Genomic DNA, 25,961 nt, shown 5'->3' with positions numbered 1-25,961 from the left:
ATCCACTACCATCACCCACCCATCCACCACTACCACCCACCTGCCATCCGTCACCCACCTGCCACCACCACCCGACGCCGCCACCATCACCACTACCCACTCGCTACCACCTGCCACCGTCACCCACCCACCTACCACCACCACCACCCGCCCGCTACCACCTGCCACCACCAGCTACCCACCACCAACCGTCACCACTTTCTATCACCGTCTTCCGCCGCCACTTGCCATCACTTGCCATTTTTCACTTTTTTTTATATTTTTAAAATTTTTTAAACATTTTGTCAATTAACAAACACGTTTGTAGTTTATGTTTTTCTAAAAATAAACAAAAATCAGTTTATAAAATTTTTGTAAATATAAACTGAAAACGTAAATGTTACCAAACACACCCTAAATATTTTTTTATTTATATAATGAGTGAGATAAGTAATAATATTATAAAATATATTGATATATTAATTAATATACGAATTACTACATGCACCACTATCGTTAATAAAAATAAAAATCATAGAGCACAAGCAAGGATTTTTGTGTAATTCTGAATTAAATTAACTTTGGTTAAAAATAGGAGACAGAACCTGGAGATTACGGCGACAGGTGATAAGACTGCACGTGCGGTGCGCGGGTCGAGGGCTTAATTACCGTTTCCAAACCGCTTGCTTAAGAAAAATTATGATCGAGGGCTCATTTGGAAAGTAAGGATTAGGGTTTTTTTTTATTATAATAGTTATAAAAAAAAATGAAATAGATTTTTTAGTTCAATAAGATAAAATATTATATTAAATTTATAATTATTATATTTTTTTTTATAAAATAAAAAATTTCTTTCCAAATGATACTTTTTAATTCAGGTTAAAAAAATTAAAAAATCAACCTACTTCTCAAACGAACCCTAAAGTTGGCACGACACGTGATTATATTCACATTAATTATAATTTATTACTCTATTTGTCTCAAAATAATAGTCTCTTTTAGAGAATTTAATTTTTTTTAATAGTATAATTATTATATTTTTAAATAGTGGTGTTATGAGCACCTCGTCTATTAGTTTAGACCCCTCATTTCTTTGGATTCTTACTTATAAATTTTGAAATTCTTAAAATTTCTTTTCTCTTTATAAATAATATCAAAATTATCTTTGTGAAAATATTTCCCCTATTCAATTAAATGCACACTCCCCACACTTAAAAAAAAAAAATCTCTTAAAAAAATCTTAACAAAATACAAGAAGAAGAAGAAGAGTCAAGTGCGATTACTGTCTGTGCTCTCTCTCTGTTGCCTCATCATTTTCTTCGGTGATTAATGTTCGATTTCCAGTTCCCGAACAAATAATAAATTTTCGATTACCGATTTTTGAACAAATAAAAATGTTCGGACATGTGTTCCCAAATTTCGATCATATATTCGGAAGTTCAGCCTCGAAAAAATGAACATATTTTATTTTTTTTACATTTTTTTTTGTTGAGAAACTTACCCTTGCAAGGCCAATCTCCTATGAGCTAAGAACACTATAAAAACTATGAATTTCCTCTGAACTTTTTTTGTTGTACTTCTCTCGTCTCATGGAGTCGTGGTTGTTGAAAAAACTCTCACTCATTATCATTGTCAAAAAAGTGTGATTAATCAAATGGTTGCTATCATTATCGTTGAAATATTACCGCTAAAGGATTTTCAAGGTTTTAATGGTCGGTAAATTTTGAATGTGAGATTTGGGGAAGATGGATGGATGGTGATGGAGGTGAGTACTCTCATAAATCTTAAGTCACGATGTAGCGGTGTGTGGATTTAGGGTTGGTTTGGGATGTTCTAAAAAAGTACACTTTTTGACTTATTGGCTTATATGGGTTGGGTTTGGGTTGGGTTTGACGTGATGTGTTAGAGAGGTGATGTGATTTAAATAAGATGATGTGACTTAAATATGAGAGTGACTTTTTGACTTTTTGTATTATTTAGGTTATGCCAAACTTGGTCTTAATTGTGAGATGAGATGTCTTAAAATTAATGATATTCTTTTTAGTAATTTTATTTGAGGTTATTATTGTAATAAAAAAGTTAAAAACTAAAAGGTCCAAAATAATTCACGGGATGCTAATAGTAGTACTCATTTTAAAAATATTAATTTGCCAAAATTATCCTTTGATATTATATATTTTTTAAAAATATCAATTGTCATAATTATACTTTTTGTATTATTAATAAAATTAAAATAAGGGTAAAATAGTAAATTAATATTAATTTATTCATTAAGTTTTGAAAAATGACTAATATTTTAGAATAATAAAAAATAAAATAAAAAATTAATATTTTAAAACAGAAGGAACATCATATTTATTAATTACTAAACATAAATTCATAAGTCTTATCTCTTTCCCCCGTCACAACACCATTAAAACGCCGCATAACGATATCCCATAACCAACCAATTACTTCCCCTTAAATTACCCTCTAAAACATCTTAGTATTTCATTTCTTATTAGTATATTATAAATTTCCCACTTTAATTTTATTTTAATTTTTCCCTACTTTATTTTGTGAAAATCAAAACTGTCCCGAAAGGACTCCAAAGAGGAGGAGCTTTACAAGGGACGCCCCTCTCTCTCTCCCGTCTCTCTCTCTCTCCCACCACCAACCAACCAACCATGCCGGTATGGCCTCTCAATTCTCACATTTATAGGCTCGTATGATCTGGGTCTTTTTCATTGTCTCTCAATTTCTGTTCCATTTGTTAAAATTTACTCCTAGTTCATTTTTTTTGGTGTGTTACTGTAGATCTCTGGATATTTGATATTGTTTATCTAATTTCGGTGATTTTTGATCTTTTTGCTATCTGGGTTGTATGATTAAACCCTTTTTGAACTTGAACTGGAAGTGAACTTTGATTTTTTTGTGAAAAGAGAGTATTGAGTGTATTTGATTTGATAATGTATGTTATGATGGTGAGGAGACTTTTGACCCTACAAGAAGAAAATGAGAGATAAAGCGAAGAAAAAGAGGACAGAGAGAGAGAGAGAACAAAAGAGGACAGTCTCGTTGCTTGTTATTGTCAATGAAAGAGAGTTGCTTTGAAAGAGATACTATCATCTTTGTCTGTTTTCACATCTCATGTGCAATGTGCCTTCTATGGTGACTCTGGGTGTATAGTTTTGAGAGGCTTTTTCTTTTAAGGGTTTTGTATTTCTGTGTAGTTTTTGGCATTGTTGCAAAGATGCCTATGTTTCAGCCTTCTTTGAGAGGTGGGTCTATTGGGTTTGAAGGCGGTGGCGATGGCCATGTTTTAGATCTGGACACTGCCGTCAAAGATGGAGTTTTGGGCGGCGGCGGCGGCGGCGGTGGTGGTGGGGGTTTTGGTGGTGGGTTTGGGGAGAAACTTGATCTGAAGAAGATGATTGAAGAGCTTGATTTGTCTGAAGTTCCTTCTGTGTTCATTTGCCCAATTTCTCTTGAACCTATGCAAGACCCAGTAACCCTTTGCACTGGGCAAACATATGAGAGGTCTAATATTCTCAAATGGCTCAATTTAGGGCACTATACTTGCCCCACTACGATGCAAGAGCTCTGGGATGATTCAGTTACACCGAACAAAACCCTTTACCATTTAATCCATACTTGGTTTTATCAGATGTACTTGCAAATGAAGAAGAAATCGGAAGATGTACAGGGAAGGGCGTCCGAGCTTCTCGGCTTAATCAAGAAGGTGAAGGGTCAAGCCAGGGTTCAAGCCCTGAAGGAGCTCCGACAGGTTGTGGCAGCTCATGCCACTGCTAGGACGACTGTGGTTGATGAAGGCGGGGTTGCTCTGCTATCATCACTCATAGGCCAGCTTACTACTTATGCTGTTGGGTCCGAAGTTATTGCGATTCTTGTCAATTTGATGCTCAATTCGGAATCGAAAACAAATTTGATGCAGCCTGAGAAGATCTCATTAGTGGTGGACATGTTGAATGAGGGCTCAATTGAGACCAAGATCAACTGTACCCGGTTGATTGAAACATTGATGGAGGAGAAGGATTTTCGACCGGAAATTGTCTCGAGCCATAGGTTATTGATTGGTTTGATGAGGCTGGTGAAGGATAAGAGACACCCAGATGGGATTTTGCCCGGTCTTAGTCTCCTCCGAACAATATGTTTGCATAAACAAGTCAGAATCTTGATTGTCAGTATCGGTGCTGTCCCTCAATTGGTTGAATTGTTGCCCGGTTTGAGTCCGGATTGCTTGGAATTAGCTCTGTTCATTTTGGATACCTTATCCTCTTTACCTGAGGGTAGTTTGGCTTTGAGGAATTGCTCCAACACCATTGCAAACACAGTGAAACTAATAATGAAGGTTTCAGAAAGCTGTACACAACACGTGCTGTCAATCTTGGGGTCGGTATGCAAGCTTTCCCCGGAGGAATGCTCATCAATTGCGTTGGATGCGGGTCTTGCAGCGAAGCTACTTCTTGTCATCCAGAGCGGTTGCAATCCAGTATTAAAACAGCAGTCTGCAGAGCTCTTGAAGCTATGTAGTCTAAATTATACAGATACCACCTTCATTTCCAAGTGCAAGCTTTCAAGAACGATCCAATGAAAGAGGAAATTTTATTTGGCAGGCTCCCATAATTGAGGTGTTAATCTCTTGGACCATTTTAACAAAGAGCAATAATCACAAGAATGCGGGTTTTGAGGTACGACTGCAGTCTTCTGTACATACTCAAGAACTTTAATCCAGTTGATTCAACATACAGGAAGAATCATAATGACAGGATTATATCTGCTGCCCCTTAGCTGGTACCATTGCCAAAGAATTTCAATAATCTCCAGCAAGAAGAGAGGGCTCTAAAGACCCCTTGGTTCGCAATTGATTTGTATTTGGTTAAGCCAATGGCATCATAATGCTTGAGGGAGAGATTATATTCTGTTGTGAACATGATGGGGCTTTGCAACTGCAATTGTAACTGTTGATGGGTTGCTTTGCCCCATCCTATGTATTTCTCTAGAGTCCTCCATAGTGTAGTATAGCTTTCGATTTTCCTCTTAGCTTTGTGGCAGTTTTGCTCTCGTGTTACAAAGTGTAGAGATTAGGGGCCATTTGGCCTCGGCATTAACCATTTAATATGTATAATGAAATGTCCCATTTCTTCTTTCTTGTGTGATCTGGTTTTGCTCTATTTAGTTTTGGCAATGTGATTTTGCAAGTTTCTTGATTCTTGATTCTCTCCTTGGGCTTTCGATATAGTTTTCTCATAAATGGCACTTGATGAAGAGAATTAGGTGTGCTGCTGGGATATTACAGCATGTTTGATGGTTTGGGCTGTTACTGTTGTGGGAAGGACCAATGAAACCTGGTTGTATGCAAGGTTGTTAAAATCGAGATCCTACGTTGGATCATTGGAGGTGTTTATAGGATCGGATCGTAGAATCGGATCGAGGATCGTAAGATCCTATCGAAAAAGACAAATTACATAATAATTTAATTTAAATAAATATTTATTATAAAGTATACACAAAATGAGTCTATATTTTATTAAAAAGAAGTGAAAATATTGTGAAAAATATAATACTTCATGTAAAATGTACATATAATAATATACAATAGAAAACTCGATGGTAAAAGTTTTGTATTTTATCAAAAAAGAAGGTGAAGAAGAAAAAGAATTCTATAACAAAATAATTCACAATTTACAATAATGCATAAAAAGAGAAGAAAAAATATTTAATAAAGTTGGATATGAAAATAGATTAAGAACTCAAAAGAGTAGCTTAACCGAATGATAAGATTTGTCGTTAGCATTCCTGGTGGAGCGGATTCAAGTCACAAAAATAATCTCTCCAAAAATTGGGATAGAGTTGCAATCATCTTACCCTCGTTAGATTCCGCTAAAGCTAAGTTTGTTTTTCCGACTATTTAATTTTTTTAAATTACCGTAATATTTGAATGTTTGTTTCCTAGTTTGTTTTTCTTAGTCTATTTGATTCAATACGACTTAATTTTTATCATTTATTTTGACCATGTAAATTGGTATTTAGACAATAAACATAAAATTTACAATAAAATATGTCATACAATACAAAATAAGGCTTGTAAATTGGATCGGATTCGGATCGGGATTCCATGATCCTATAAGATCCCACTACCAGGATCGAAAGATCTTACTATAAAGAGATTTTTACACGATCCGGATCGATTGTACTTAAATGGATCGTAAGATCGTAAGATCCGGATCGGGATTCTGATAACCATGGTTGTTTGCAGGTGTGATTTTGTTTATCCTCTTGCCGGAATAATAGTCGAGGACATGACTTATTGCTACCTCAGAGCGCAATTACTGCTGAGATGAAAAGAAAGGAGAGGAAGTTTGGGGAGGGTTTTTGCAGCTGATGTGAATTTCTATTTGGGTTTTGTAGTAGGCTCCAAATTATGTGAGCTGCCCTGTCAGAGTGCAACTAATGGTTCTGCAAAAGCATGGGGGAGATGTTATCTGGATTGGAAATGTACCAATATGCAGTTGTTTTCTGCAAAAGTTTTTTGGGTGAATGTCTTCTGCAAAAGTTACCAGGAGTTTTTTTTTTTATTTTTCCTGGTGAGTCCTTCGGGGAGTTTCCTCAACTCTTCACTTCAAGTGGGGTTCTATAGTCTCTGAAGAGGCAAATGCACCTTGCAACAGATAAAGATGAATACGAGTTGAGCTCAATTACCTTGTTTTTTCTTCTTTACACTATTTGCCTTGAAGTCGTGGATTCAAATACCAAGGTAAACTACTTTGTGCAATAATAAGGTTTTGTGTATGCTTGTACCAAGGACTGTAAGATGAACTAAATTGTGTTCGAGTTGTTAAGATTTCATTTGAGATTAGCTCATGTATCTAAACAAATCAAACTTAAACACATTTTAACGTTTATTTTATTTTTAAGTCTAAACTTGAACAATTTATTACTTGATTTGACTTGATTTTATGAATTACAAAAAAAATCAAATTTAAATACATTTTAAAGTCTGTTAAGATTTCAATTTATACTTGAAGAATCTACTAAACGGCTTGGCTCGACTCATATATAGCTCCAATTTTTATCCAATATCTATTTAAGGGTCATCATCTGATTCAAAAGCTAGACGGTTTTTTACCCGACGCAGACCCGTGTCATTGGCTAGCTGATCCGACATGAAGCAGGCCTGTACTAGCCCTGTCTCTAAGGGCTGAAATCCAATCAGATCCACTAGCCCAACCTGTGAGCTTGACAAAAAACTATGAATGGGCTAAAAGATAGGCATGAATTTGGGCCTGTTAGGGCAAGCCTGTGGGTTGGACCAGGCTACTGGCCTATCCATTGGTTTGACAGGTATGACCTGTCAGCCTGCTTGCTTGCTAGCTCGTGGGCAGGACTTAGGCCTAAGTTTTTGGCCTGCAGATTGGCCCAGCAGGATAAAGGCCACTGGTTAACTTGGGCACCATTCCTCATGTTCACAAAATAGAGCACCATTCTTCATGTTCATAAAATACATACACAAGGCTAAGCAAATATTCGGATCAAAAAAAATAAAATAAAGCTGAAGCATATCTCTCTATGCAACGAATCTAGGAAGTTGTGCCGCGTCTTGAATTCAACCTGCATTATGGCTCAAACTCGTAATCGGTTCTGCCGAGTGGCCACAAACATATTTATAACAAGGAAGGGAAGTATTTTTGTTATGCTGCTAAGACTCATCATTGATTTCGGGTCTACTATCTCCACCAAATAGTATTGTTTGGATTCTCATATATATTGAATTATTTTGAATGCTAAATTTTTTTAAGGTCTTATGTGTTTGTTCGGTTTATTATTTCTTAATTTCTGATTCATGTTTTACCCTTGTCACTGTTTTTGTGGTTGTATTAAGGTTAAATGATTCTTTTACTTGTTGAATGGAATATTTTAGTTTCGTTTGAAAATTAATTAAAAAAATTAGTTTATTGACTAAAATAAGACATCAAAGACTAAATATTATATGAAATTATTTCATTTGACATATTGTTTGTTTTTTTTTTCTTTAATTTTTGCTATGGTTTTTTTAGAGTTGTTGTCGTCTTTTTTTTTTTTTTTTTTTTTTTTTTTTTTTTTTTTTTTTTTTTTTTGGGGGGCTAGAAACAAGATTTTATATAAAATTATTTTTCAACAAAAGTTTTATTTTGCTTCCGTTTGGGAAGTTGGTTGATTTTTTGGCTTTTTAACCTGGGCTAAAAAGCTTGGTTTGGGAAGAGTTTTTTGACTTTTTTTTTGTGAGAGAAGAGTGTAATGATTATGAATTGGATGTGATGTTTTGTTTGTTGTGACTAAAATAACTTATTTTATTTTTTGTGGTTAAAATAGCCACAAAAGCCTTTGCCAAACGAAGCTAACCTACTTTGGGGGTGTTTGAGAAGCCAAGGTTTGGCTTCTTTTTTTTTTTTTTTTAAATTTAAAATTCATAAAAAGATAAAATAAGTTAAAATAATTAATAACATAAAATATCATATCATATCAAATTCATAATTATTTTATTTTTTTATATAAATATTACATTCAGCTATAAATTTTTTTTTATTTTTTTTCAAATACAAATATTTTAAACTTAAAATAACCTACTAAACTAGTCAGGTTCCAAACGTGGCTAAAAGCTTCGAAACGCAATTGTGAATCTGACGCTTCATTGTCCAACATCTGCTTATCCATGGCGGTGCGATCGGGAGGCGCCAAAGTCCATGTAAGACTGCAAATATCAGTTGGTTGAAGTCCGTACCCAAAGTCGTTCCCTAAACCGCAAGGTATGTAATTTTCTCTTTGTATTCGTACAATCTGTTAGTATGCGTTTTGGTTTTGAGTTTTGCATTCTCTGTTCTTTTGCCGTTTTTGATTTGGTATTAATCTGCTACCGGTTGCTGTGTGTATGATTCTTTGTTGTGTTGCTGATTTTCTCAGCATGGATACACCTTGCACAACATCTGTTTGACAATATGCCCATAGCCATAAGATAAGAGCAATAAAGTTCAGTTGTATAAATTTTCTGTGTGTGATTGAGCTACCCATTATTAGAACTACTTGCTGTTCTAGTTTTACTCTTAAGAGTATGAATATAGACTGAAGATGTCAACATGCTGATATCGCTTTTTTAAGATTATCTTAGCAGCATAAACAAAAGCCAATATTAATGGATAGTTTTTATTGAATAAAATAAAAAATTTAACATGTAAAAATGCAAGAAGACTTAAAATATTTAACTGATATTTTGTACTAGTTTGTTCAATTTTATTGTGCTATCATAACATGAGATTCTATTTAATGTTTGTGCTTTTATTTTTTCTTTTTCTTTTTTTTAAATCTTGTGGTTCACTATGTTGATTATCCATTTAGCATTTTAGGCTATTTGTTTGAGGGGCACAATTGGCCATGTTCAACCATCTCTGAGACACCTCCCGAGGACAATGCTGGCAGAGCAATATTAATGGATACCCTCCAGGTACTTTATTCAATTTGATGATCAAGTCCTAAACACATTAAGGAATTCTATTTTTTGGTTTTGATATGCGAAATAAGGTTCGATTATCTTTGAATTTCTGTTCAAGTTCTCGATTTTGTGCTAATTTCAAAGATTTGAAGAGATTTTCTTTAATCTGTATCATCAATTAGTTGGCTATATTTATGAACTGTTTTGGGGTTATTTATCTGTAGGATTGGAAGACTGAAAGATACAAGGAAATTATCAAATCTGAAACTGTAAGTAGGAATTTATTTATTCTTCATTTATGATTACTTGTTAGTTTATCTGTGTGGCTGATTATTCTGGATGAATGATTTTGAACAAAATGGATTTGTGTTGTCAATGGGCAGGTGGAGCCCAGACCTAGAGTTTTGAGATTGATGGATGAGGCCAAGGCTGCTGTAAGATAGACATTTACCTTATAAATGCAATCGTCACTTTGTCATGGCTCTTGAGTTTTTCGTTGTATTTGCATATGTTATCCACAGTTAATTAGGTTAGACTACTTTTCTTTCCAAAGTTTAGTCAAATTCCACATTCCCTTTCTTACGTGAAGAATCATATTTGAATTAACCTTTTTGGCTGACGATTATAGGGTAAAAAATTAGCAGTCTGCTCTACTGCAACTAAAAAATTTCTTTTTCAATCCTTAAGCCTTTTTTTTTCCTATCAAATTTAAGTTTGATGAAAAAGTGCTCAAAATCCATCTCCAACCCTTTCATAAAATGCTTATCAAATCAAGGGAGAAACCCTTTTTTCATCAAATTGAGCGAAGCATTTAAAATATTTTCCAAATTGAGTGAAGCATTACCAAATTCTACTAACAAAGAAAAATGACCCAAAAGAATTTGCAAAGCAAGTTTATGTTTATGGGTTTTTGCTTGTTTCAGGCTAAAAATGTATTAGATTCATTAATTTCGATTAGTATTTGAGTTTATACTGATGGGTTTGTGATTGTTTCGGGCTGCCTGTGTTAAAATGTATTAGATTCATTCATTTTGATCAGTATTCAAGTTTTTATTGATTTATGTTTGCTTGTTTCAGGCAGCTTGTGTTCAAAATGTATTAGATTAATTAATTTTGATTAGTATTCAAGTTTAAATTGATGGGTTTTTGCTTGTTTCAGGCGGCTTGTGTTCAAAATGTATTAGATTAATTAATTTTGATTAGTATTTTAGTTTAAATTGATGGGCTTTTGCTTGTTTCGGACAACGTGTGTTCAGAATTTTATTAAATTCATTGATTTTTTTATGAGTGTTTGTGTTTTTATTGATGTTTTTTGTTTGTTTCAGGCAGTGTGCGTTCAAAATGTTATTAAATTCGTTGATTTTGATTATTATTCAAGTTTATATTGATGGGTTTTTGCTTGTTTTAGGTGTCATGTGTTCAAAATGTATTTGATTCATTAATTGTGATTAGTATTCGAGTTTATATTGATTAGTTTTTGCTTGTTTTAGGTGTCTTGTGTTCAAAATGTATTAGATTCATTAATTCTGGCATTGTTGGCTGATAAAAATCGGAAGTTCATTTTCGTTGGACAGGTCACAACCCATTTCCTTTCGATATATGTATTATATAAATGGATTTGTTACTGACACAATCACACGAAGATACGCAGATTGAAAGTTGAATTGATTGAGAGTTATATGTTTTATTACAGGCATTTTTCCAGCGATGGTGGAGGGACCAGAGCGAGGGAGTCTAGAGTATAACCAAGCAGTTTGTTAGCACAGGCCATGTAACGCCCTCAAAAAAATACATAAAACTCATTACTTTAAACATTCATTGATATAAAAGAAACCAATCATTTCTATCCATCAGAGTAATTCTTACAACTGTCTTACATGTTAACAACAAAAGCAAATGCCCTATGAGCTTACAGCTTTTCAAGTTAACCTTTGGTTACAAAAAGAAGAGTGCTAACTCAATACATATTAAGCCCTTGGCTTGAATTTACAAGGAATACATTAAAATAAACAAAAGAGTCTTCAACTCTCATCCTCACCCAAGCTATGTCCTTGGTGGTGGCATATTACTTGTACCTGAAAATAATATCCCATAAAGGGTGCCGCCAACGCTCAATAGAGATATGCTAAACACAGTATGAGCAATAACTAAGACATTAGCAATTGATAAATGTTCAATTTTCATAAACCAATTCATAATCCATTTCCATTTCATGACCACTATGTTCATGTTTCATTTCAGTTTCCATTTCTTATCAATTTCACAGTTTACATCAATGGCTCAGAACCTGGCCAACTGCTTATATGAGACAATGACTCATATTAAACACTTCCCATTTTACAATAGATAAACATATTAGTTGTATCAACATCTCAACAGATAAGCATACAAGCTGTATCCACATTTCAACAGATATGCATATTAGCAATATCAACACTTCCAATGACAAGCATATGAGCTGTATCAACACTTCCAAAGATAAGCATATGAGCTGTATCATCACATTATCTGACAAGCATATGAGCTGTATCAGTGGAGTTCATCCCCTATCTCCTTCCAAACAACATCCGGTTTAGAGGTCCATCCCCTATCTTCCCTTAAACCGTGGAGTACATCCCCCATCTCCTCCCACACATACAGCGTATATACACAAAGGTCATATACACAATCAAACAATACATAATGTTAATGTATTCTATCAACCGTTATACTGTATGACATAACTAATTGATTAGTTTTAGTTTGCCTAATCATCATGCATTGTCTACAACAATCAAAACTACCCTCCACCGGTAGCCCAAACAATTATTTCTAAACAGATAATAAAAGCTCCAACAGATAAAATATCAATGTTTTCAAAAGTGAGCAATTTATAAATCTAACTCCATTATTCAACCATATAATGAACCAATTTCATTATTTCCAACTCAATTCCATAAAGTCACAACTTTCCCAAATTAATTATACCAATTAATTTAAACAACAAATTAGGGCCTTCTACCCCATTTCCCAATATCAACTCAAAGGTTCAAATATCACCAACCAACAACTATATCATCATTTTGAAACCCAAAATACATATTATGAGCCCAAAATCACAAAACCCTCATTAACACATTTTGAAACCCTAAGTCCCAAAATCAATCATTTAAACAATAAGCTCAAAATCTAGGTTAAAACCCATAAAAGTGAGTAGGAATCCCTACCTCAAAAAATGAGACCCAAAGAAAAAGATGGTGAAAACGAAGTTGCTTCAAACCACGAGTTCCTCGGATCAAAAGATAGCCCTCGACGATCAACAACCTTTTTGTAAAGACCAAAGGTGAGGAAAACACCCTAACTAGATCAATATCTAGAGAGAATGCAAGGTTTTAGAGAGAGAGGCTCTCAAATGGCTTTTTCAAAAAAAGTAAGAGAGAGAAAGGAGGAGAAAAAGTGATTTAAAACTGCCTCACAGCCAACTGATATACGACATTCCCGCTCGAGCGGAAAACACAACGCTCGAGCGTCAAGAACAAAAATTAGGTCCGCTCGAGCGCAAAAAGGGCCCGCTCGAGTGCCAAGACACAAGAATAAAGTAAATCCGCTCGAGCGCGAAAACCAGTCCGCTCGAGCGTAGATTTCCCCCTCCTAGAACTTACACAAAAAAGGCACTACCCGCTCAAGCGCTACTGCTAGAGCGTAAAGAAACCCGCTCGAGTGTAGAAATCACACCTGCAGAAGTTTTGCAGGGATACGAAAAACTGGGAGTGTGCAATCCCCGCTCGAGCGCAATAAGACCCGCTCGAGCGGACCGCCTAAAAACTGGGTAACAAGGAATTGAAACTAAAGCCTAACCAGCCTGTAACAGCCCTGTCCAAAACATCCTAAAACTCAATCAAGTGGAATTAAAGGACGACAACAAGATAGATACAACTACTAACTTCACGGAACCGAGTCCGGAATACAACAGAACAATAAAGGGACAACCGGGATCGTTATAACCTCCCCCTCTTAAAAAATTTCGTCCCCGAAATTAAACACAAGTTTTTCAAAAACAGGTTTTCTCCATTCTCAACAATATTACAACATAATATTAAACAACCCGACCCATTACCCGGTCAATTCCATCTCTTTTCAAGAGGCAAAACACATTATTCATAACAACCTGCATTATCAACATGCATTCTTTTGAAATCTATCAATTTCAACCTGTTTCTCACCATTTCTTAACACATGCAACATTACTATCATGCTTGCATTTCCACAATGTACTTAACATACGTAATGTTAAAACAAATTTCCATTAACCAAAACATTCACAATGTTTTACAACTTAAGACATATACAATGCTCTTAAAGTTCAACGATATTTCAAAATTACCAATACATGGTTACACATCAACAAACAAGTCCGGATATTTCTCGCGGACTTCCATCTCACGTTCCCAAGTGGCTTCCTCCACTTCGTGATGTTTCCACAAAACCTTCACCAAAGGAATGGTCTTGCCACGCAGGACTTGATCCCGCCTATCCAAGATCCGTACCGGTCTCTCCTCATACGAGGCATCCTCATCTACCTCCAAGTCGGTCCAATCTAACACGTGGGATGATCCGGCTCATACTTCCGAAGCATACTCACATGAAACACGTCATGCACTTTGGACAACTGGGGCGATAAGGCTAAATGATAAGCAACCTCGCCAATCCTCTCAAGGATTTCAAAGGGACCAATAAATCGAGGGGATAACTTCCCACTCTTCCCAAATCTCATCAAACCTCGCCTAGGTGATATTTTCAAGAAGACATGATCACCTACCTCAAACGCCAAAGGCCTCCTCCTACGGTCGGCATAACTCTTTTGGCGACTCTGGGCTGTAACAAGCCTCTTACGGATAAGCTCAACTTTCTCCGTCGTCTCCCTAACCAACTCCGGACCTAACAAAGGTGCATCACCCACCTCGGCCCAACACACTGGAGACCTACACGGTCGGCCATACAAGGCCTCAAACGGTGCCATACCGATGCTAGACTGAAAACTGTTGTTGTAGGCAAACTCCACCAAGGGCAAGTGCCTCTCCCACGTCCCACTAAAGTCAAGGACACAACCTCGAAGCATATCCTCAAGGATCTGAATAGTACGCTCGGACTGCCCGTCAGTCTGAGGATGATAAGCCGTACTAAAGGTCAACCTAGTGCCTAAGACACTCTGCAAACTCTGCCACAACTTAGCAGTAAAACGAGGATCTCTATCTGAGACGATCGTCACTGGGACCCCGTGCAATCTTACTATGTCCCGAATGTATAAGTCGGCGAGATGATCTACCGAATCTCTCACGCGCATATGAATGAAATGCGCCGACTTAGTCAACCGGTCTACAACCACCCAAATGGCATCACTACCCCGCTGAGTCCTTGGAAGACCTACAACGAAGTCCATAGTGACATGCTCCCACTTCCACTCGGCAATAGGCAAGGGTTGCAACAAACCCGCTGGCCTCTGATGCTCGACCTTCACTTGCTGGCAAGTAAGACACTTCGATACGAAAACAGCCACATCTCTCTTCATACCTCGCCACCAAAACTGGCAACCCAAATCCCGATACATCTTAGTGCCTCCCGGATGCACCGCAAGGCGCGAATGATGGAACTCTCGGAGTACTTCCTCTCGGCAAGACTCCGGCACAAACAAACGGTCTCGGTATCTCACACTCAGGTCGGGATACACCGTCAAACTCTTCTCAACCTTCCCAGTTGAGATCTTCTCTAGGAGGGATTCTACCTCAAGGTCACCTCTCTCTGCCTCTAACACTCGGGTCACAAGTGTAGGCTGCGTAACAACAGAAAACAAGGCCGCAGCCTCAACAGATTCGCCCAGAAGTAAATTAAACTCGCCAAGCGCACTCAACATCTCCCATTCCCGGATGGCTATACAAGCTACATTACTAATGGATTTCCTACTAAGGGCATCGGCCACAACATTGGCCTTTCCCGGGTGATAGTGCAACTCAAAATCATAGTTCTCACTGAACTCCATCCACCTTCTCTGCCTCAAATTCAAGTCTCTCTGTGTAGACAGATATTTCAAACTCTTGTGGTCCGAGAACACCTCGAACCTCTCACCATAAAGGTAGTGCCTCTAAATCTTCAAGGCAAAGATCACTGCTGCTAACTCTAGGTCGTGCGTAGGGTAATTCTTCTCGTGTATTTTCAACTGACGTGAGCCATAAGCTACCACTTTCCCCTCTTGCATCAACACACAACCCAAACCCTCTCGTGAGGCATCACAATAGACTGCATAACCTAACCCTCTCTCCGGAATAATCAAAACCGGAGCGGTGGTCAATCTAACCTTCAACTCTTGGAACGACTTTTCACAAGTCTCACTCCATACAAACTTGACCCCTTTCCGCGCCAATCTAGTCAACGGCGAAGCTAGCCTGGAGAAATCTTTCACAAACCGACGGTAATACCCAGCTAATCCCAGAAAACTGCGGATCTCAAACACACTCTTAGGCTGTGCCCAGTCTTGCACTGCCTCTATCTTGGACGTATCAACAGACACCCCTTCCCCGGATACCACATGGCCTAAGAATTTGACCTCTCCTAGCCAGAACTCACACTTCCCAAACTTGGCATACAGCCTATGGGCTCTAAGCAACTCGAGCACCACTCTCAAGTGTTCCTCGTGCTCCTCCTCAGAAGGCGAATAGATAAGAATGTCGTCCACAAAAACGACTACAAATCGATCTAAGAATTCCCGGAAGATCCGGTTCATCAAGTCTATAAAGACTGCCGGTGCATTGGTAAGCCCGAATGGCATCACCAAAAGCTCATAATGGCCATACCGCGTACGGAATGCCGTCTTAGGAATATCTTCCTCCCTGACCCTCAACTGGTGGTAATCCGATCTCAAGTCTATCTTAGAGAAACAACGGGAACCCTTCAACTGGTCAAACAGATCATCTATACGGGGCACAGGGTACTTATTCTTGACCGTAGCCCGATTCAACTTCCGGTAGTCTATACACAATCTCAAGGCACCATCTTTCTTTTTAGCAAAGAGGGCCGGTGTTCCCCACAGCGAAACACTAGGGCGAACAAAACCCTTGTCTAGCAATTCCTGGAGCTGAATCTTCAATTCACTCAACTCGGCTGGGGCAAAACGATAAGGTGCCATAGAAATCGGCGCTGTGCCAGGCACTAAATCAATAGAGAACTCTATCTCTCGGTGGGGTGGTAAACTAACGAGATCCTCGGGAAAAACATCCGAATACTCACAAACCACTCTTGGCAATACAGTCTGGGTCTCATCACACTCACCACTCAAAAAGCTAGCAAGTAGACCACTAAGCTCACTCCGCTCTCGCGGATCATACATCGGTGGCAACACACTACCAACCCGATCCCCCAAGAAATGGAAACACTCCCCGCTTAAGGTACAAACCGTGACCCTCTGGCGGTAGCAATCAATAATAGCCCGGTATGACGATAGCCAGTCCATACCCAAAATAACATCAAAACCCTTCATGGGCATGACCACAAATGGAAAAGGAAGCCTATGGTCGGCGACCTCTATATCACAACCTCTAACACCTTGCTTCAAGATCAACTCACCACCAATAGGCGATACCACACATATAGGAGATGCTAACTGTGCTAACTCCAATTCCAAAACAGATGCAAATGCAGCAGACACAAAAGAATGAGATGCACCCGTATCAATCAATACACTAGCAACCGAGTTGCAAAACAGAAAGGTACCTCTCACAACTGACGGAGCCGGTACTAGGTCCTGCGCGGTAACAGCATACACGCGCCCTGTAGGCCCCTGATCCACCTGCTCACCTCTAGGAGCAAAAGACTGTTGCACTGACTGGGACGACGAAGCTCCCGGATTGGCCCTCGAGGCTTGCACAGACTGAGCTGGCTGATAACCCTGCGTCTGCCTAGAACCAGACGCTCCTGAAGTAGCACTCAACTGTGGGCAATACCTCTTCAGGTGCCCAGGCTGACCACACTGATAGCAAGACAAAGGCTGGCCCCTGCCCTGACTCTGGCCCTGAGGTCTAGCTGAAGAAGAAGCAGCTCGCTGACCCCCTCCCTTCTGCGGGCAAACCGAAGACTTGTGACCCAGCTGGCCACACGCAAAACAAGTCAAGCCTCCCTGACTACCTCTCCCAGAGCCCGCACTCGGCACTGGAAAGGTCGATCTAGCCACACCACCCTGAGACTGCTGAGGGTTAGAACCCCTCTGTCTCCTGCCGTCACCCTGACCATCTTGGCTCCTCTTGGAGCCTCTCTGCCCCTCATCCTCCTCCTGCATCAAGAGCTCCATATGAGCTGCCGCATCCACCAAACGTCTATTCTCCCGGATGAAAGATCCACCAACCCTCAACTTGAGGCCTCGCCTCAACTTCCGCTCAAACTCAAAGCAACGGCGTTCCTCGGACGCCACCAGTTCAGGTGCAAACCTGGACAGACTAGTAAAAGTAACCTCAAACTAGGCCACCGACAAGCCCTGCTGTTTAAGCTGGCAAAAGTGTTGCCTCAGCGTCTCCCTAGCAGCTGAAGATAAAAACTTCTCCTGGAAAGCATTCACAAACGCCTCCCATGCACCACCAACACTGCCCTTCTCGTACTTCCACCTAGGGGTGTGCGCGGTGCGGGTCGGTGCGGTTTGAGAGAAAAATAGAAACCGTATGGCGGGTGGCGGATTGATAAAAGTGTCACTAGAATTTGCCATTTTCCTTATCGAAAACCGGCGGTTCGGTTGGCAAATAATGGCGGATTTGCCTTGGCGGTTCGGGCGGATTGGCGGTTTATAAAAAATATAATTCAAATTACAAAACTTAAATCAAAGAGTAAAAAAAAGACGAGAGATATCGTAATGTTAAGCATCTTGTAAAGCTTTCTTCTGATGCAGCAAGTATAGCAACAACATGATAATATCAACGACTATACCATCAGTTCATTACAAGCATCTGTGGAAGCTATAATGATCAAATACAATACATAAAATTCCCCTCGAGCAGTAATGTAATACTATATTTTAAGGTATAGAACAATAAGCAAACTTAAGTAAAAAATAATTTTTAGAATCTTATAAAACATGATTTAATAGCGGTGCGGGTCGGTGCGGTTTGGAAGAAAAATAGAAACCGGCGGATTGATAAAAGTGTCATTAGAATTTGCCATTTTTCTTACCAAAAACCGGCGGTTCGATTGACAAATAATAATGAATTTGCCTTGGCGGTGCGGTTCGGTGCGGTTTTAGCGGTTTTGGCGGTATTATGCACACCATTAACCCACATCTCCCTTCAGCTGGAAGGATGCTAAGGTCACCTTTAAGGTCCCGTCCTCGATGCCAAGCATCTCGAACGTCTTCTCCATCTGCTCCAACCACTCGTCAGCCTTCAGTGGCTCCTTTGGATCCCCAACAAACTCGTCCGGATTGGACCGGAAGAATTCCCTCTTCAAGAAGGAAGGCCCTGCTTCAACAACCTGGGCCTGAATTGGAGCCTGAACTGGATTCTCAGCTCGGAAAAAACCCACAGACTCCCTCAAAGCATCGGCTATCCCTCGGGCTAAAGCGCCCATAGCCTCCTGACCTGCTGGCTCAGCCACATTGGCCTGGCCAACCCCTTCCTGCTATGCCGGAATATCATCCGGTAAAGGCATCTCCTGCCTACCACGCCTGCCTCGTCTACCACGTCCTCGTCCTGACATCCTAATAAAGGTAACCAAGACCATTAGCACATTCACAAATGTGCCGAAGCTATAACACTTGCGTCCTAATGCATGGACAATTGTAATTCACTCCACGTAAGCACATAAACACATAAGCACTTATGAATTTCATTTCCGGATAATGATAGTCCCGAGGTGTTACTAGAGTTCCGGTTAGAAACAGCATTGATCAAGTGCTTTTCCAACAAGACTCACAGAAACCCAAGGATCCAATCAACATCCTAGAAACTACATTCCATACCTACATAGTCACATAAGCATGTTATCAATTAAACACATAGCAAATGACACTACATCTAAGTCTCTATCAAGCGAGACAAACCCATTGTGATCCTAATCACGTCCCACGTACCCAAAGTATTCGAACCCGGTACGCTCTGATACCAAGTTGTAACGCCCTCAAAAAAATACATAAAATCCATTACTTTAAACATGCATTGATATAAAAGAAACCAATCATTTCTATCCATCAAAGTAATTCTTACAACTGTCTTACATGTTAACAACAAAAGCAAATACCCTATGGGCTTACAGCTTTCCAAGTTAACACTTGGTTACAGAAAGAAGAGTGCTAACTCAATACATATTAAGCCCTTGGCTTGAATTTACAAGGAATACATCAAAATAAACAAAAGAGTCTTCAACTCTCATCCTCACCCAAGCTATGTCCTTGGAGGTGGCATACTACTTGTACCTGAAAATAATGTCCCATAAAGGGTGAGCCAACGCCCAGTAGAGATATGCTAAACACAGTATGAGCAATAACTAAGACATTAGCAATTGATAAATGTTCAATTTTCATAAACCAATTCATAACCCATTTCCATTTCATGACCACTGTGTTCATGTTTCATTTCAGTTTCCATAGCTTATCAATTTCACAGTTTACATCAATGGCTCAGAACCTGGCCAACCGCTTATATGAGACAATGACTCATATTAAACACTTCCCATTTTACAATAGATAAACATATTAGTTGTATCAACATCTCAACAGATAAGCATACAAGCTGTATCCACATTTCAGCAGATATGTATATTAGCAATATCAACACTTCCAATGACAAACATATGAGCTGTATCAACACTTCCAAAGATAAGCATATGAGCTGTATCATCACATTATCTGACAAGCATATGAGCTGTATCAGTGGAGTCCATTCCCTATCTCCTTCCAAACGACATCCGGTTTATAGGTCCATCCCCTATCTTCCCCTAAACCGTAGAGTACATCCCCCATCTCCTCCCACACATACAACGTATATACACAAAGGTCATATACACAATCAAACAATACATAACGTTAATGTATTCTATCAACTGTTATACTGTATGACATAACTAATTGATTAGTTTTAGTTTGCCTAATCATCATGCATTGTCTACAACAATCAAAACTACCCTCCACCGGTAGCCCAAGCAATTATTTCTAAACAGATAATAAAAGCTCCAACAGATAAAATATCAATGTTTTCAAAAGTGAGCGATTTATGAATCTAACTCCATTATTCAACCATATAATGAACCAATTTCATTATTTCCAACTCAATTCCATAAAGTCACAACTTTCCCAAATTAATTATACCAATTAATTAAACAACAAATTAGGGCCTTCTACCCCATTTCTCAATATCAACTCAAAGGTTCAAATATCACCAACCAACAACTATATCATCATTTTGAAACCCAAAATACATATTATGAGCCCAAAATCACAAAACCCTCATTAACACATTTTGAAACCCTAAGTCCCAAAATCAACCATTTAAACAATAAGCTCAAAATCTAGGTTAAAACCAATAAGAGTGAGTAGGAATCCCTACCTCAAAAGATGAGACCCAAAGAAGAAGATGGTGAAAACGAAGTTGCTTCAAACCACGAGTTCCTCGGATCAAAAGATAGCCCTCGACGATCAACAACCTTTTTGTAAAGACCAAAAGTGAGGAAAACATCCTAGTTAGATCAATATCTAGAGAGAATGCAAGGTTTTAGAGAGAGAGGCTCTCAAATGGCTTTTTCGGAAAAAGTAAGAGAGAGAAAGGAGGAGAAAAAGTGATTTAAAACTGCCTCACAGCCAACTGATATACGACATTCCCGCTGGAGCGGAAAACACAACGCTCGAGCGTCAAGAACAAAAACTAGGTCCGCTTGAGCGCAAAAAGTGCCCGCTCGAGCGCCAAGACACAAGAATAAAGTAAATCCGTTCGAACGCGAAAACCAGTCCGCTCGAGCGTAGATTTCCCCCTCCCAGAACTTACACAAAAAAGGCACTACCTGATCGAGTGTCAACAAACCTGCTCGAGCGCTACTGCTCGAGCGTAAAGAAATCCGCTCGAGCGTAGAAATCATACCTGCAGAAGTTTTGCAGGGACATGAAAAACTGGGAGTGTGCAATCCCTGCTCGAGCACAATAAGACCCGCTCGAGCGGACCGCCTAAAAACTGGACAACAAGGAATTGAAACCAAGGCCTAACCAACCTGTAACAGCCCTGCCCAAAACATCCTAAAACTCAATCAAGTGGAATTAAAGGACGACAACAAGATAGATACAACTACCAACTTCACGGAACCGAGTCCGGAATACAACAGAACAGTAAAGGGACGACCGGGATCGCTATAGGCCAACTAGAGTTGATGTATACAATTGCATATGCTCATTTAATTTTATACCCCGAACTTGGTCTCTATATTTGTTTGATTTTTTAAGTTCGCAAAGATGGAAATTGAGACCAATATGGTTTTGATTGAGCACATTACTCACAAGAGTGGCTATTTTAAGGTATTGGATTAATTCAAAAATTCTTCCTTCTTTTTTTGAATGGGTGCAGAAATGGTGGTTGCTGCATGGATGATGAGGTGGCCTCACATTATATTGACATGATAGATCAGACTACACTTGGGCACTGGTTTATCGAAGAGAAGTTCACTGTGACTCCAAGAGTTGGTTGGCGGATTGATCTCTTTGGTCATTCTGCAGTGCAGGCTTACCTTTTGGGGGCAGAGGTATGACTGTCTCGGTATTGTTAGTCCTTAGCATAGGTAATTGTTGTTTATGTATGGCTTTGTCACCAACCATCAAGACATTAAAGAATATTATTATCTTGAAGGAAATAAAAAAATTGTACAATCTCCAAAAAATTAAAAAAAAAAAAAAAAGAAGTTAATTTGATCCACACAAGTTTACCATATTACACACACTGCAGGTTGATTGAATTTGAGTTTTTTTGTTCATTTAGGTTGGATTTGACTCTTTTTTCTTCGGCCAAATTGACTACCAAGACAGATAAGCGAAAAAATGAGAAGAGCCATGAGGTTGTCTGGCAGGGCTCTAAGAGTTTTGGTTCATCTGCACAGGTGAGTGACTCATTGATATTTGTAGCACAAACTGCTCAGCCTATAAATGGCTCAATTTTCGTTGCTCTCACCATATTGTTTGGCCTCCACCGCAAGTCGAAGCTTATTATTGCTTTGTGAGGTAACCCCACCCCCTTCTCTCTCTCTCTCTCTCTCTCATTGAATCTATGAACTTCGAGAAGAGAAACTCTTTGCAAGCTTTAACGAATATGCATATACTGTAATACAAATTATGAGGTACGTACTGATGTGCATACATATGTATATGTTGAAAAGTCGTATATACATGTTTGATCTGATGAATTGAGAAATTTTATATTGTTTTTTCATATTTTCAATCGCTTATACACGTAATTGAAAATCTACTCGAATTGGAGTTCACATCATTGCCATTGGCATCTACTACCATTTTATCTTGAGATCAAACAACTCACAAACTCTTTCTAAGGTAGTTAAGACAACTTCAACCTGAATCTAGAACACATTTGCAATAAATCTATTCGAGTTCGTAGTTTGAGATTCTAGAGGTCCTTCGGTTCCAAATTTGCGATTACCGTAGCTAATTCAGTGAATTATGACCAGGTCTTTGTGAATTCTATTATCTATTTGACCTGTGATTCATTATAAACAGCGAGTTTTTGCAGTGTTTTATTTTTGAAATGTTTCTTTTTCTGATTTCACTTATTATCGAGGAAAGAGGGGCATAAACTTTGTCTTCATAGCCCAATGAACCTTAGTAGATCTTGGCAACATTTTCTAAGTCAAATTAATGTGGAATAGAACAGATTTTGTTAACTCAGTTAGAATGTTAACTCAGATTTTGCTCCTTGTGATATTTTCAAATTTTCTTACTGGTTTTGGGATGGAATGAACTTTTGATTGGATCAACACTATCAACTGTTAGTTAATTTGGAGAATTTTGACTTCTGATTTGTTTCTATGTGCATAGTTAAAATAAAATGTAAGAATCAGATGCTATATAGTTTAGATCTTACTTCAGTATAGATTTTTACACTTCGAATGCATAAATATAGATTTTTACACTCTGAATGTTTGAAGGTGTCATGCTTCTTTCTACACAGTTACTATTTAATGTTTTTAATGTCTCCTCACTTATTTTCCACGTCTATTATTTTGAATTCCTCAGTCTAGGATCAATGTCAAGTCAGTTAAAATGCAACAGACAGTTTTTATTTCAATGATCAAAATTTAATTTTCATGGATTGCTTTGATCCTTTTTCTATATGATGTGTTTCTGAAATGATTATCCTACGGAATATACTATTATATATTAAACAAACATGAGTTTAAGCTAAAGAGATTTTTATCTTTTCATTTCCCTAGTGGACTGATAAATGAGCTTGTTTATGGATCAATATGCACTGCAGTCTGTTTCAGCTTCACCTGCTCCTTTCTGTTCAATTTTTGGTTTCAGGTAACTTTAAGTTCCTATTGGAATTTGATGGTTGACCATTATGTTGGAATCATGATTTATATGGAAAAGTTATATTTTAAAAATCCCCTTTTTCTTATTTATGAGAGATTGAGATTTCAGATGTGTTATTGGTTGACCAAAATATTCAACCAAGCAAAATGAGTTCATAAAACATTTGAAGAAATTACAACTTTTTTCTCTAACAGCTTGCATGGGGGCATCCTTTTGGCATTTTTTCATATTTTTTCCTACATTGATTTTCAATTATTGAACTGGTCTTGTTAAGTTTTATAAACATGCAACAACTGAGATGGATGCATGCTAAATTTATGCAATAATTTTTGCTTTATTTTATTTGTCTATCTAAATTTTCATAACATCAACCATGTATGATGATAAATGTGATTTAGGGAATTGGCCCACAATACCTAAAATATTGTTCTTTTGCTATACACGGTGTAATCGGTCCTGTTTTAGCATTTGTATTTGTTTTACAGGTACTTTAACTCGCTGCAAAGTGAATGCTTTTTTGCCTGTTTCCTATCTCATGTGAATATGGTCATTTCAGCACCAATTGGTAGTGGAAAAACAGTACTTTTTGAGCTTTGCATTTTGAGGCTGCTCTCAAGGTTCATCTCTGCAGAGGGAAGATTTATTCACTTGGAAGGGAACACTCAAAACAGTAGGCTTTCTACGATTTTGTATATGGAAAATTTTTTGATGTTTATTTGAATACTGAAAAGTTCAGAAGATTATTGATTTCGCACCATCAAGACATCCACGGATACTCTTTGTTTCATTTACTTTGTATTGGTGATGACTGGGGGGAATTGTTTCTGGAGCATGGTTTAGTAAGCTGCCTATCCTTTCTGCAGAAGTTTGATGCAGTGACTCCACATTAAAGATGGTGGTTTGAGCTTTTTCAATGATATGGCACTTGTGCTCATTGATGAAGTTCACTTGTTAAAGGATCCCAGTGTGAGCAGTTTTGGCGGCAATAGTTTGTAGAATAAAACGCTTTCTCGTAATACTGAAAAAGAAAAGAGGAAAAAGAAAGGATGGAAGAATTTTATATTTTTTAATATCTAAAAGAAGATATGTTTTTGTCACTTGAATGTTTGCAAATTTCATTTTAAAAGTCTTTGTCAGAGCATCTCAAAAGGTTTATAATTTTTTTTTTTTTTTTTTTATCAAATTCAAGTAAAAATTTGATGAAAAGTTTGAGATGATATGATATATTTCAATAGTTTTATCAAATCTAGCTGGTTATTTGGTTGGTCATTCGATTTAAAATAAATTTTTATCAAATTCATTTCAAAATCGATTGTCTACCAAGTCGTTCACTCGGTTGTCCAATTGACCAGAAATATTTTGAAGTTGTAGCCAATCAATCAGTCAATTGACTAGAAAAACTTAGGGTTAACTAGCTAGTCATCCAGCAACAACTTCGAAATGATTTTGATGAAATTTGTTTTGTGATCCGTAATGTTACTGTTATACAATGCAAGCAAAGATGTCAGGCTTTGAAATTAACAAGAGCATTTCAACAAACCCTATCATAATTTTCAAGAAGTTGTGGTTAATTTTATATTATATTGTAAGTACGACAGAATTGGAAAGTTTATCTAAATCAAGATATTAAAACTAGTAATGAACTGGCAGCCACTTTAACCAGTTCATTTATGTCATAATGTTACTGCTTTTGACTTTGGTTTATTTATTTAATGAACATGCAGTTTATACATCATGATTTAAGGATTAGATAGATTTTTTGATCAGATAAGGATTAGATAGATTGGTCCAACTACCTTGTATTCAGCACATACATTCACCTTCATCTTTGAAAATTGGAACAGATTTAAAAAAGTAATAATAAACAAATAAATAAAATAAAGAAAGAAAAAAAAAAATTCATATCTGTCGTTAAAAATAATTTTTAAATAATCTTTCACCGTATTTGATTAATTATTTAACAAGCGTACAACTTGTGTTATGTAC

General features: G+C 37.8%; 2 protein-coding genes across 22 annotated transcripts; both read left to right on the top strand.

The window, feature by feature from the left end:
* The first annotated feature begins 2,476 nt into the window (after positions 1 to 2,476).
* Positions 2,477 to 5,126, top strand: LOC114257268 (U-box domain-containing protein 30). Its single transcript, XM_028197027.2, has one exon. The coding sequence runs from the start codon at positions 3,212 to 3,214 to the stop codon at positions 4,571 to 4,573; it is 1,362 nt and encodes a 453-aa protein (XP_028052828.2). The 5' UTR covers positions 2,477 to 3,211; the 3' UTR covers positions 4,574 to 5,126.
* Positions 5,127 to 8,595: 3,469 nt separating this feature from the next.
* LOC114257267 (haloacid dehalogenase-like hydrolase domain-containing protein At4g39970) lies at positions 8,596 to 24,732 on the top strand. 21 transcript variants are annotated; one of them, XR_003627507.2, is made up of 10 exons: positions 8,608 to 8,765; positions 9,360 to 9,457; positions 9,670 to 9,714; positions 9,829 to 9,879; positions 10,936 to 11,019; positions 11,139 to 11,216; positions 22,003 to 22,177; positions 22,411 to 22,649; positions 23,873 to 23,963; positions 24,441 to 24,732. XR_003627507.2 is itself a non-coding variant. In XM_082894540.1 (10 exons), the coding sequence occupies exons 2-6, from the start codon at positions 9,443 to 9,445 to the stop codon at positions 11,181 to 11,183; spliced, it is 240 nt and encodes a 79-aa protein (XP_082750666.1). In that variant the 5' UTR covers positions 8,608 to 8,765; positions 9,360 to 9,442; the 3' UTR covers positions 11,184 to 11,211; positions 21,795 to 21,810; positions 22,003 to 22,177; positions 22,411 to 23,963; positions 24,461 to 24,732. The 21 variants fall into 21 exon arrangements, 20 of the variants coding, with proteins under 20 accessions (XP_082750625.1, XP_082750623.1, XP_082750666.1 ...); XM_082894540.1 differs by adding an exon at positions 21,795 to 21,810 and having other exon boundaries at positions 11,139 to 11,211; positions 22,411 to 23,963; positions 24,461 to 24,732; XM_082894570.1 differs by having other exon boundaries at positions 22,411 to 22,528; positions 24,532 to 24,732.
* Positions 24,733 to 25,961: the final 1,229 nt, after the last annotated feature.

Source organism: Camellia sinensis, chromosome 1, assembly GCF_055761805.1.
Source record: "Camellia sinensis isolate YWXY chromosome 1, ASM5576180v1, whole genome shotgun sequence".
Taxonomy (NCBI): Eukaryota; Viridiplantae; Streptophyta; class Magnoliopsida; order Ericales; family Theaceae; genus Camellia; species Camellia sinensis.
Note: the sequence above shows the minus strand (reverse complement) of the source record. Positions and strands in the feature narration are given on the sequence as shown.

What these genes read in the sequence shown, in the direction of transcription:
- LOC114257268 (XM_028197027.2), top strand. Translation starts at nt 3,212, where the DNA reads ATGCCTATGTTTCAGCCTTCTTTGAGAGGTGGGTCTATTGGGTTTGAA.
- LOC114257267 (XM_082894499.1), top strand. An exon ending in AAATTATCAAATCTGAAACT is followed by an intron (nt 9,715 to 9,828) that starts GTAAGTAGGAAT and finishes GTCAATGGGCAG; the next exon opens with GTGGAGCCCAGACCTAGAGT. An exon ending in TGGATGAGGCCAAGGCTGCT is followed by an intron (nt 9,880 to 10,935) that starts GTAAGATAGACA and finishes TGCTTGTTTTAG; the next exon opens with GTGTCTTGTGTTCAAAATGT.